The following is a 14,160-nucleotide window of genomic DNA, read 5'->3' on the forward strand; positions in this document are numbered from 1 at the left end:
TTTGCAAGGGTGTAGTAAAGTGGCTTTCTTCCAGTGTATTCTGTGCTGGGTATCTAGTGCATGGTCCACAAGCCCTGAGTGGCTGTAATGGTGAAACTGGATGTAGTCTTTGTGTTCAGATATCCTGATATTAGCTGTTCTCCCTGTTTGGCCATAGCAGGACAGTTTACAGCTGCAAGGGACCTGGTATACTCCAGGTAGGTCTAGCGAACACATAATCCATATAGCATAGCCAGACAATAGGCTTTTGTGGGACTGAGTTTAAGGCTTTTTCTTCAAAAATCTCCATAAAGAAGTTTGTCAGGGGTGGAAAACTCATGGCTATACCCTCTGTTTGTAGAATTTTCCTTCCCAAATGAAATAGCCTGTCTTCATGGTGAACTGAAATAGGACTGATATAATGGGAAGAAATTTGGCTTGATTGAGAAGTAAGGTATATTTGAGTGGGACATTTATGAATGAGGAGGAGACATCAAAACTGACCATTATGTCAGTGTGTTGGAGGGAGAAGTTCTCTCTACTGGCTTTAAAGTGGATTGAGTTTTTTATGTGTGATGGTGTGTTGCCAGTATAAATATTTGGCTAATTTGTATGTGAGGGAATTAATGCCATCCACAATGAGACATAATGGCACATAATGCTTATGGAATTTTGGTAGTCCATATATTTGGGGGGGGGGGGTTCTAGAGGTGAAAGGTTTTAGTCTGCTAGTCACTTCCTCAGGCCAAGAAGTCACCTTCTTAAGGAGCCTTTAGAATGTTCTGATTTGGGAGCTGGTGGGGAGATAGGCAGAATGATCTAACAGTAAAGTTGAAAGCTTACCTGTTTATTCCGTTTGGTTGAGAACCACAGTGGCATTTCCCTTATCCCCTTTGATGATTACTATTTGCTGTTGTTCTTTATTTCTTATAGAGCTTTTAGTTCTTCTTTAGATAGGTTGGTTTTTGCTGGTTTAGCTTTGGTAAGGACTCCAGCTCAGTCTGATATTGTTAGCAATATGGATAGTGTAATAATATATTTTTGCATATATTCTTTAAATTTTTTATTGTATACTTTATTCGAAATCTCTCTATTCATATTTTACGTTTCACTTACTTTATTTTAATCATAACTCCGTATGTAATCTTGTTGCTTATTATAGTCTATTTCCTTTAATCCTTTCAGTCTATCAATTTAATCCCTGCCCCTCTCAAGATCGTGACTATGCTATTTCATGTGTATGTATTTTAGAATTTAGGAATTGCCTCTGGCAGGAGCCAATTCCTTTGTCTAAATAGCTGGTCCTTTCTCACACTGATCTCTGAAAATTTATTTATATTTATGACTGCGCCATCAGAGATCACGTATGGAATTGAATATCTTTCCAATACGTGCAAGAAAAGCACCAAGCACAACATGGAAATGTCTCTAATATTTATCTTTAAGTCAAGCAACGCTTAAATCTATTATTCGTCAGTTGTGGCTACTTTTACTCTTAAGGTCACACAGGTTCTATCTTTTTATGAGAAGTGCATTGGTCAGGCAGAATCAGGCAAGTTATTTGACAAACAAAACAATTTATTCATGCTAAATCAAGATACATATAAAGGGTAACACTACACATACTAAAATAATTTAACTCAAATTCACTCAAAAAAATGACATGGAAATAATATAAATTCACGTTTGGTTCCCCACTAGATTAATTAACATTTCTTGTTTAAGCTCAATGACTAATGCAATAAATACACTCACATATAAATCAGATACAGAAACAGACTGTATACACTTTACATTAATTTAACTCGGACTATAAATATTATTAGGCTTAACTAAAACTTTCACATACTATATTCCCTCTTCAATATATAACATTATCTAATTTCTCATAACTCTGCAAACTTCTTCATAATTATTTTAACAAAATGGCTTTCCATCTTTACTACTGTTCTTAATGCTAACAACTATAAAATCAGCAATCTTTGCCATTAATTTCACATCTAGGAAAGTCCTAAGCAAAAGTCTTACTTGCTACTTTGTCATCCAGTTCATTACACAACATCCTAGAGATCGTTGACACCTTCTTCTGCTTTCTGGTTAATTTCACATACGGGCACCCTTTACGACATCGATGATACTTCACATGCGGAGATCGTTAAGGAATTTAGCTGTGAGAACTCTGGAGTAGACCGTCACTGCTATTACGAACCTCCTATCATCATTTGGCTTCAACTGGCGGGATGTGGATTCCTGTCCTTGAAATGACAGGACACACTGGAAACTCCTTGTAGCGAAAGCAGGAACAGCAAGCCTGGAACCAAAAAGCCTCGCCTCTTTTCCTTTGATTCTTCCCACTTTTATTCTGCTTTCTCGACCTTGGAACTCCTACAGATTGAATCGCCCGGATTTTCTTGAAGGGGTCTTCTCAGCTGCCCGGCGGTCGCTGAGTAAGTCGGGAAACCACGTACATCTTTGACCTTCGCGAGTTGCGACTCAGGTCTCACATTTTTAATTACGTCAAGTTAATTCTTTGTCTGTACAATTTATTCTAACTTATTTTTTTAGGTTTATTACAGCAAAAATGAGTTAAGTATTAATCAGATTATAAGTATATTAAATTGATTTCATTTTCCAAGTAAAATCGGTATAGAAGAGATTTTATTCTAAATTCCTTCTATACAAGATTTTACAATAGGAAGGTTGCAGATACCACATTCTACCTGTATCATTATTTTCAGTACTACAGTGAAGTTTTGGCCACGTGCAAGTGTGCTGAGTGCTTCGGGGAATGGAAGAAAGCCATATTTGAAGTTCACAGGCAGAGTTCTTGTTTATATTTTCAAACTTTTTCATGTGCCGACATCATATTTTAATAAATTCTTTTTCTGTGGAGCATGAGAGACATCTGAGAGGATCGTCCAAAGGTTATCATTCAGATGACCTTTGGACAATATGGGATTATTAAAACCCCATATAACAGGGCTAAATTAATCTTTTGAGACAACAATGCCCTAACTACTGAACTAAACCATATCCTTAACACCTTCTTAGCCAAGCTACAATCCCCAAAAAATCTGCAAAATATTAAAACCAGTTAATTACAATCCCCTTCTTAACAGAGATTATACTAAATCTATCACCATTCATTATATCAGGGGCACGTCTGAAAAGCTCACAAAAATCCTAAAAAATATGACTTGACTACGAGTTACAAAGCACATAACAAATTGGCATCCCTTATTATTATCATAACGGCGTCTCCATGGAGTCAAAAGACTCATTGCGGGAGACCCTACATTGATACACTAACCATTATTTACACAATACCTATCATACTTCTCCTTAAATTCATTCACAGATGAAGCATTCACAACCACCTCTGGCAACGCATTCCACCCATTCACAACCCTTCAAGCAAAAGATCTAATCCTAACACCCTTGTTAACCACACTCTTACATAATCTCCAGGGATGGCCCCTCATTCTCTCCCTTCCTGCACTGGTCTTAAAAATGTCATCAGCATCAATCCTATAAAATCCCTTTAATAATTTATATGTTCTATTATATCTCCTCTCCGATGTCTATCAGTTAGTTTTTGGAGCCCACAGATCTTCAATCTATCCTTGTAGGGAACAATTTTTGTAACTCGCCTCTGAATCCTCTCCACGATTTCTTCATCATCAAGAAATCCGGATCTGTGTGCAGTAGTCCAAATGTGGTCTTATTAATGCCTTATGAAGTGGAAAAATAACTTCCTTATCACTGCTTGTTAGTGTGTTCTTCAACAACCATGTAATGGTAGAGTGGTTATCCACTCTATCAAAGACCAGCCACTTCCCCTAGACCTACCTGGAGTATAACAGTTCCCTTGCAGCTGTAAACTGTCCTGCTACAGCCAAACAGGCAGAACAGCTAATATCAGGATATCCGAACACAAATACTACATCCAGTTTCACCATTACAATCACTCAGGACTTGTGGGCCATTCACTAGATACCCAGCACAGAATACGCTGGAAGAAAGCTACTTTATCGCACCATAGCAAATATAAATATGAAAGATTGTTCCTGGAATCAGCCTCAGCTGTAAAAACTTCCCAATTCTCAACAAATTTGGGTGAATTAGACTGTCCCAAATTTGGAAAGCTTGTATCATTAGAACATCAGCCCAACATCCAAGACAACCCAATTTAGCCCACTAGGTGGGGCACCTTTAGGACTCTAGGACCAATGCCAGTTGCCTTCTTCATCCTCATTTGCTCGTTGTTAGTGCTTGCGTGTACATATCATAGTTTTATGTTCCCAGAAGATGGCAATGTAACATTGCCAAAATATTGGAAGGTACTGATTAAATTTTTGTAATTAATATTTTAGTGTACGTTGTCATTTCCTGAAAAATTTATAGTCGTGTTTGTATTTAGTAATGCCTTATTTACCAGAGCCACCATGTGGTTAAGCGGTAGCGATATAAAAGACATTTGAATGTAGTTATAAGTAGTCAACTTGTTTACTGTGTGTTGTAATCCTTCATTACATGAAAATAACTCTGTATGTATATTACTGTATGTTTGTTTACAGTAGTGTTTGTATATATTAAATATACAAACATATATATTAAAGCCAGTCATGGAGTATAGATAACAATATAATTATATATAGTTTTATTTTAGTTGGTTAGAATGTTTCAAATTCTTATCTGTGATGGTGTAATGATTCCAAGGATCAAAGTGTTGTGTATTCTAAACAATGAAGCTCAATTATATAAAAAAAAAGTATTTACTGTAAACACAAATATATACAAATAGATCATCATCATGATTCTTTTCAAGGATTTAGGCCTAGGCCTTTAGGCCTATTTCAGTCTTATGTCCTGTCAAAGGATGACTGAAAACTTTTGGTTGAAGGCTGTTCTGTAGCAAAATGTGTTCTGTGCCACATGCATGGCACTCGATAAACTAAGTAGAAATGAAGGCAAGAATTTATTCTTGTTAGTAAGAAATTGGACAGTTTCTTAATAGGAAAAATTATTAGTATGAATTTATTCCTTCAGGTTCAGAGATTTTGGTGACATAGGGGATAGAAGAGCATATTCAACTGTTCCTTGACCTAATCTATCAAGCAAAATCTTAATTCTCACTTTTTGAGATGATTGATGAGTAGAATCATATTGATTGTATTGATCATGAAAGGTTGGTTTATGGCAAATAAAATTAACTAAAGTGCCCAGTGTTTGAATTATCTGTACTAAAGTACAGATAATAAAGTTCCAATTATCTGTATTTTAGTACAGATAATTGGTTTGAATTATCTGTACTAAAGTACAGATAATTCAAACTAAAAAAATTCAAATAAAAAAAATGAATGAGATAATTTAAATTCAAAATTCCTGTGCACATTATGCCAAATAGCCACCACAGATAACTGCAGAGCAATTGTAAATACCTGCACCTTTTCTTTTTTTGAAAACAACAGCAGACTGATACTTCTTCCCATAAGAACTGAAACTTGAGTTTTAGAAGTAACAGTGATATAGTTTATTTTAATTTTCTAAAGCTTCTGTTGTGTTGTTAGAAAAAATGGATTGCATTTAGAAATGGCTCAGTTGACTTGAGTTGAATAGTATCTGCTTTCTGACCAACAGACTGTGAATTGTAAAATCTCACCACAGTCTTTGTGGTAACATTTTAGGTGGGGGATGAATTTCATCATGGTGTGAGATCATTGTCCTGCTTATTGGAGGCCTAAAGTAGCCTGAAAAAGTTCTGTCTAAGAGCCAGGTATCTAAATTATGTAAACATTAAAGTACAAAAAATATATAAAATTAATAAAAAAAAACAGACAAAAATCCTTAGCTCACGACAGCATTAATTTGCTACAATGAAAACTGTTCTTGGGTGGGAGTCACTTAAAAAAAAGATGGATTGCATTTAGAAATGGCTCAGTTGACTTGAGTGGAATAGTATCTGCTTTCTGACCAACAGACTGTGAATTGTAAAATCTCACCACAGTCTTTGTGGTAACGTTTTTGCTATCTTTTTAGCACGTTGCTGTATTAATCAAAACTTTTATTTAGCTCATTTATTTCCATCAAGAGGTAACTGGTAGGTTGAAAGCTGTTAAAATCTGATCCAGTATAAATACAAACAGCAACAATAATAATTGCATGTAAAGAAGTTAAAAATCTTTTTTTTTTTTAATTAAGGATAAAATAATTGATATGAAGCAGTGATGTAAAAAAATTAGTTCTCCTAACCATTTCATAAGTAGATAAAAATATATAAAACATTTATTCTGACTTAGAATGAAAAAGGATTTTTTTTTCTTTACATAGGAAAAGTGGATATTAAAGATCCAACATTATTTATTATTTCAAAGCCAAATTTTTGAGAAACTCTTGAGAACTTCGTAAAATTTGACCCGAGAGTTCATGAGAATACAATCTTCAGCATTGGCGTTGCCTTAGCTTGCACTACTTAAAAGAACACAGCCACTGTCCAAGTGTCCATATGTTCTCTTTTGTGCATTCAGTGCTAAAGAAATAAAACATCAGAACAACGTAGAGGAAAAAGGATTTTTTTTTTCCACTGCAGTGATTCAAAAAGATTATATGAATTTTCAGACATGTGATTTCTGATTATATAATGACCATTGCAGTTCAAATATAATTTCACAGTGCTTTATAAAAGTAAGGGCCTAAGATCCAACAAGTGTTACTTAGGCCTATTTATATTTGTAGCCATCTAACTGAAGCCTTTTGGCTCTTATTTCAGTGATTTGTAGCTGTTTTATTCCATATCATGTGAACTCAGCATGTTCATTCCTGATGAAGATTAAAATATGTTATGCAGGGAGAAAGAGGAAGAATTAAATTATTATAAAGCATTACTACTTAATATAAAATCAGTTGATATTTACATTTTTGATTCATTGCAGTAATAAGCTTTAAAGATTGCATCTCACATTTCACAGTGAATGATCATATTAGGAAATTAGAAGACTGAAAAAATACCATCACTTTAATATCAGATATTGGATCACTTGGGTTGTGTTTCTTGCTGCCAGTAAGAGGTATAGCTCAAATGATATTTAGATATTCTGATACATGTTTAATTTTTTGTTATTTTAAGGGACTGTAACGTGGAACTTCATGGGACTATAACACGTTTTGTAGATTGGAAAAAGACATATAAGGTGAAAGCTGTTTTTAAAATGCTACAGTTCTACTGAGCAATATATATATTGGCTATACTTAAGTTGTAAGGCATTAGTTAGAACTGAAAGGTGTATAGGAAGATGATTTGATGTGAAATCATGTGCAAGACAGTCATTCACTCTTAATTTCACTGTTGTTTATAATCTGTATGGATCACCTTATGAGGGGAAATGATAATCGTATTTAATAATATCCCTGGAAAGATATTCAATTTAGCCCCTTATGTTATGAGATAATGTTACACCAGCAAAATAAATCCAGTGCAGAACCTTAGTAATCTGTAACTAAATTGAATAACTGTGGTAGCATTTTTGATAATGTAAATCAAAAATTAATAATTAAAAAAAAAATACAACTTAAAATTGGTGGTAACACGGTAAACAACATTTACATTTAAATGGACAATTTGTAGTAAAAGTAATATAATTTATTTGTTTAGGCATAATTTTTAGTGAAGATAGCAAATTAAATTTGAATATAGATAATAAAGTAAGCAAAGCTGTTATTGATGGTAGCAAGTTGAATAAAAGTATCACAAGAGAGAAATTAACTCAACGGTATTTAACATGAAAATATGAAATAGTGTTCATGTTTTAATATTTTCATGTTTATATGAAATAGTGTTCAAATGCACACTAGTGAACATCACTATAATGAATGATGTGCTATAATGAGTTACAGAAAAGAACTGGCCTATGTTTTGTAGAATTAATGCCGTTTTAAACTCATTTTTCTTGTAGAAAGGCTTATACGCTGGTTATACATAATTATTAATTTACATAAGGAATTCACAACGTACAATAAAATATAAATTAAATTAAACTTAAATATATATTCCCAATATTTCGGCAACATCACGTTGCCATTTTCAAGGAACTTACAATAAAGACACTTGCAACCAGGCACTACATACAGTAAATGAAGACGAAGCAGGAAGCTATTGTTTCTCCTAAAAGTCCTGATGGTGCCCCCTAGTGAACTATGTAAGTATTCTTGGCCATTGGGCCAAGAATACCTATATAGGTCTCATGATGTATGTCTCCCAAATTTGGGGCAGTCTCATGCAACCAAATTTGTTGAGGTTTGGCTCTATTGTTTGTCTATTTGTTTCTGTTCACATCAGTTCTTCCCCCCCCACCCACCCTCAGATTTGGTTACAATCAAAGAACCATCATGATATGTGGCATATCCACCAAAACCCAAGCACAAAATTTCTATGGAGCACCGTGTTTTCTCTTGCCCTGCCAGATAGTTAGGGTGATAGCGAGAGAGTGCCGATCACTCTGATGTGAGCATGTTAATGATATAATAGTGGGAAATGGTATCTTGATGCCATAATAATGGGAAATTGTATCTTGACAACATAATAATGAGACGACTTAATGTCATGTAACAGGGAAAAAAAAGAAAAAAAAAAAAGAAAATGATAGGAAACAACAAAGGAGGTGGCGAAATCTTATATATAGATAGCAGAACACAAAGGACTGACAGGAACCATACTAAAACACACAGATCAATCATGAACTGTGAACAGTAGTAGGAGACATAACAAAGAAGAGAACTAGAAGAGTATGAAATTAAGAAAATACAGAATTAATGTTTAAATTTTGAAATACTAAAACAGCTTAAAATTAACATCACTTACCTGAACTCTTCATGACAAACTGAATATACATGGTTTGTGTCATTAAAACCAAATTAACTGAAAGCTCAGGAAGTCGGTGAGCTTTATAATTGGTCATCTCCAATTATACAGAAGGTAGAGACACAAGCGATGAACAGACCCACATTAGTTGGACTGAGGAGTTAGAAAAGTGATTGGCATACATGGTATGAACAAGGCCACTTCTTAATTGGACAGACATCTAATGTCCACCATAAAAAGAAATTAAACAAAATCTGATTACCTTGGAGATCATATGATGAGGCTGGAACTTCAATTTTATCTTCCTGAAAACTGCTTAACTTATTCACTGGGCTGGTTTAATTTAATGTGGTGTTGCTTTGTCATGCTGGAAGAATTATTTTTAGTTTTAGTTACATCCAAAGGATTATATCATTCTGCAACATTGGTATATATTTCTCCAGTTACTGTAGCTTTTGCAAAGAAGAATTCATCTGGGATTGGAAATGAAGACACCATGTGTTGAGGCCATCACACTTTTACTTAATTACAGCATTAAGATTTTCATTCTGCAACATTAGTATATATTTCTCCAGTTACCATAGCTTTTCTATTCTTCTATTCTTCCTCCATATGGAAACAATTTGCAACCAGCGTTAATTCCACTCTAGTGTTATGTGATACTAAGAGCTATGTCACTTAGGGGGATCATGTTCATATTCCTGCCTCAGCTTTAGTTCACAATGCCATAACAATTGAAATTAATTATACCACAAGTTTGAAACTACACTTATGAAATTTCTGCTGCCTGTGAATGGTATTTTTGACATTCAATGAAATGCATTCTTCAACATAGGGTGGGATCACTTGTTCTGTGGGAACTAAGTTTTAATTAATGTCTGTTTTAATTAATAACTCCATGGGCCTTGCATTAATTTACAGAAAGATTTAGTTTTTCATGTTAATTCTGTTATGCAGGCTTTATTTTGTTTGCTTCCATTGATTGAACAAGGGTCAAAAACTTATCAGATTGCATGTCTAACAGAAGTTTTTTCACTTTGTTATACTATAAATTAAAAATACCAAGAAATGATATACTTGGTTTAATTCTTTATCCAAGTGTAAGCAAACAAAGTTTGTACCTGAAGTTTTTCAGGTCTGGGCAACTCGTATAGAAGTTAATGACTTCACATCACTTACCTTTAGTATCCCATAATGCAAAGCACATAACCTTGCTGACATGTATAATGCTACACGTTATGGTAAGGGTCACTATCCAGACCAGTTCCGACCTTTGAGGTCTCATCAGTGGGAGTATTATCATACTGCATAGCATTATGATAATGCTCCCACTAATGAGACATGGTTAGCGTATCCGCTCTTCAGCCAAAAAGGCCGTGGGTTCGAATCCTGCTGTGGGCATGGATATTTGTGATTGTCCATGAAAATACTAGTAGTGGCGGTCGGCTATAGATGGCATTGGTGTAGATGACGAAGGTAGTTGCAGTTGGTGGAGTAGTGGAGATGGAGAGTTGTAGAGTAGGTGCCCTCCTTCGATGAGTCTTTGGCCTCCCTGGAGGTGTTATGTAATAATAATAATAATTATACATCTCCATATGGATATGTGGATCTTTGCATTATGGGATACTAAGGCAAGTGATTTGAAGTCATTGGCTTCTATATACGAGTTGCCCCAGTCCTGAAAATATTTCAGGTGCAAACTTTGTTTGCTTACACTTGGATAAAGGATTAAACCAAGTATATAATTTCTTAATATCTTTAATTTATAGCATGTCTAACCTACCAACTCCTGTCATGGAAAACTTTGAAAAATCTTGTATTTGACTGATCCAGCAGAAAATTTATATCCTGGTTCATGCTTGCCAGCAAGGTAGTAAGTGGTGTATAATCAGCATTGTTATTAAATCTTGATTAATTCATTATCATGAAAGAGTAAAGTTCAAAAAAATTATAGTTGGTGCTTTGAAAGGCACCATTTAGATTGGAATATTATTCCAATATTGGTACATTCAATCAGTCACACATGTAACTATATTGTTTTACATTGTTTCTTTGATTATTTCTGTACTGATCGTTTACTTCATTTTAGGATGCAATGCAGAAGCATGTCCATACTTGTTGCACCTCTCTAGGCAGTGTCAAGAATCATGATTATATTTTGGCACCAGTAAATGCTAAGGCAAAACTAAAGAGAAATTCTTCATTAAAGCCATTGCGCTCAAGAAATTCACCAAGAATTATTTGTGATGTTCTCCTGGAAAACATCTCTCTTACTTTAAGTGAGGTAAAAAAAAAAAGATTCTGCTGATTGTTCTTTGAGCTGTTTTTGTACTGTTGTCATTTGTTTCCATACTTTCTCTTTTTTTTTTCTGAATAATTCATTTATGTTTTGTGATGATTTGTAGGTTCAGTATAAGCAGATAGTATTGTGGGAAAGGGAATATGAACGAATGGATATATTATGGAAATACAGGAAGTGGAGACCTAATGTCGATATAAAAACAGAGTAAGAAAATTTCCTATTATATTTTTTGTCTTCTCCCATTTTTTTTTTTTCATGTATTTATACTTTTCATGAAAAATTTACATTAGGTCTCATGAAGATGAAGAAGGCATAAAGGTATGTTGTTATATTTATTCTGATATAGTCTATATTTAGTGCTTATGTTTTGTTATGTTTGTGAAATACGGTGCTGTAACGTAATTTGTTTGGTTGCTCTTAGGAATTCTCTAGTCATTACCGCAGATTTGGTTTATATGCATTAGCATGTTCTATGCTTCTTGAAAGGACCTTGAAAATTAACATTTTCAAGGCCCAATGCCAGATCAAGTATGAGCTTTATCTGGCATTGGTGGTGATTTATTTGAAGAATAAATGACATCTACCAAGAATTATCTGGAAGAAAACATACAGTTCTGATTTTGAGTTGTGCTAGGTACAAAAACTAGGTAACATAAACAGGAATAAGAGCTATGAGGAGTACAGTGTTCTCATGTGGCCTTCTAAGGTGATAATTTGCTAAGTGAAACAGTATGCTCCATATGTTTGCTCTTTATGTTTATTGATTCTATTTTACCATTTAAAATGACTTAATGCATCACATGTCAAATAGTTATAATACATTTGATGGAAAATCTCTAATAAGGAATTGCAAAGCATCAACTACTGGTGCATTATAGTGATATTTCTCAGTTAAAATGTTCTTTATATTCATTTGGAGAGCCTCCATAGCTCAGATCAGTGGCTCCTCTTGTTGAAAGTTTTTTCACTTTGTTATACTATAAATTAAAGATGCCAAGAAATTATATTCTTAGTCTCATCATTTATCCAAGTGTAAGCAAACAAAGTTTGCACGTGAAGTCACTTCACAACTGGGCTACTTGTATATAGAGGCTAATGACATGCATCAATTGCATGAGTATCCCATAATGAAACCATGGTAGAAGTATGCAGAAGTCATATTTCTACTGGTAGCCAAAAGGTGTCATACCTTATTACTAAAATACTCTGGATTAGAGAGTCATGAAGTGACTTTGTGCTCAAACTTTGTTTGCTATCTCTAATTCAGAGTATTTTAGTAATAAGGTGTGACTTTTGGCTACATGTATATGGAAATACAACTTCTGCATCACTTGAACCTTGCTATCACTTTCTGGTCTGGCTCCTACTGACAAGATCTCAATAAAGATCAAAACCAGTCTGGGTAGTGGCCCTTGCCATAATGCTATGCATTATGTATTACAAACATAATACATTGGCCTCATAGCTTTAGTAGTTTTGACTGTAAATCCAAAAGAACCACAACTTTATATAGAAAATAATATACTTTATATAGGAAATGAATTTGTCTTCATATGTTCTCAGAAAATGTGACATTGTAATTGATGATTTACTATTCTGTATGTTGTGTGGGTGCAGGGAAGATCTACAATTGGCCATGTCAAAGCTGTCTTCATAATAATAAAGTAGAACATAAAATCATGCTGTTCTTTTGTGAGTCAAAGATTCTTAATTACAGGTGTGCCACAATTTTCCAACAACAAGTGGTCTGGCACCTACTTTGCTGCAGACTAAATTATAGAGTGAACTTGAAATTTCCAGCAACCACCTGACTAGTTGACTGGCCCATCACAGATGGTGCCGTGTGTAGCCTGAAGCTTCCTTAATTGTTTACATCTTCAGTTGTGGTGATTACTTGATTTTGAGGATTTTTAGCTTAATTTGCTTTCATTTAACCCTAGCTATGATTTGTGTGCAAGGTCTCTTCACAGTAGTGGTGATGATGGTGTCAAGAGTGACCAGAAATCCATGTTGATACAACATAAGATAAAAGTGTTGAAACAACTCGATGATTGTGTTTTGGTGCAGAAAATTTGCTATATGTATGATATATATATATATATATATATATATATATATATATATATATATATATAGTGATTATGATGGAATGAAGTGAGATGGACTTTTTCAGCTAGCTTGTTCTTTATAACGAAATTTATCACTCATGTTTATGGAAATATGAGTGATAAATATGAGTATATGGACAAATTTCTAAACTTGCAGCTGATGAGTTCCTTAGTGTACTATTATTATTATGTGAGAGGACATTCCACTCTACCCAACTTACCATCTGCACCACTTCAGCCTCCATCTACACATAATATACGAAAAGTTTTTCTTATATTATGTGTGAATTGTGTAATTCACACATAAAAACTACTGATATGTACTAGGACTGATTTGCCTGTCTGTCGGATGAAAAAACTGGATTTCTGGGATAAAAACAAAACCTACTACCTCTGTATGAGATTAACTAACTCCTCTTCAGTTGAAGAAGCCCATATAAACATTCTTTTCATCAAGATGACAATCACATTCAGGTTTTTTCCAATCAAAGAATACAATGTCCTGTTAGTCTTTCATTTGCACTACAGAGGGTACATATTATTAATGCTGATAAAATTGCATTATATTAGTGATGTGTGCTGCGAAGGATATTCACGCCTGCATGATTCAGTGTGAGGATTGAATTATTCTCATATGATGCTCAAATGCAGCTGACACACAAATCTAAGCTGTTGCTGGTGATGAGAAAAACTAAATGCCCAATGTACCTAGGGCCTTGAAAGTCATTAAAATTGACTGTAATAAACCAATGCAAATACAAATGGATAGATTGTTAGAATGGTTTGAAAAGTTTTTTGTGCTTGAAGCCCAAGTATACTGCTCATCTTGTAGGTCTTTTGGAAGATTACAAAATTTTTATTCTGTACTACTGTTCAGTTCACCCAAGAGATGCTTCTTTATAAGAAAATTGTTT

General features: G+C 34.3%; 1 protein-coding gene across 1 annotated transcript in view; it reads left to right on the top strand.

Moving 5' to 3' along the window:
- The window catches only part of Vps13D (vacuolar protein sorting 13D), a 1,260,195-nt gene that overhangs the window by 86,977 nt on the left and 1,159,058 nt on the right, over nucleotides 1–14,160 (top strand). Inside the window, exons 8-9 of the mRNA XM_090393926.1 lie at nucleotides 10,926–11,120; nucleotides 11,242–11,342. Of these exons, the coding sequence (XP_090250052.1) occupies nucleotides 10,926–11,120; nucleotides 11,242–11,342 (296 nt within the window). The remainder of the gene's footprint in view (nucleotides 1–10,925; nucleotides 11,121–11,241; nucleotides 11,343–14,160) is intronic.

Source organism: Typopeltis vanoorti, chromosome 6 (genome assembly GCF_054136105.1).
Source record: "Typopeltis vanoorti isolate ZY-2024b chromosome 6, IOZ_Tvanoo_1.0, whole genome shotgun sequence".
Taxonomy (NCBI): Eukaryota; Metazoa; Arthropoda; class Arachnida; order Uropygi; family Thelyphonidae; genus Typopeltis; species Typopeltis vanoorti.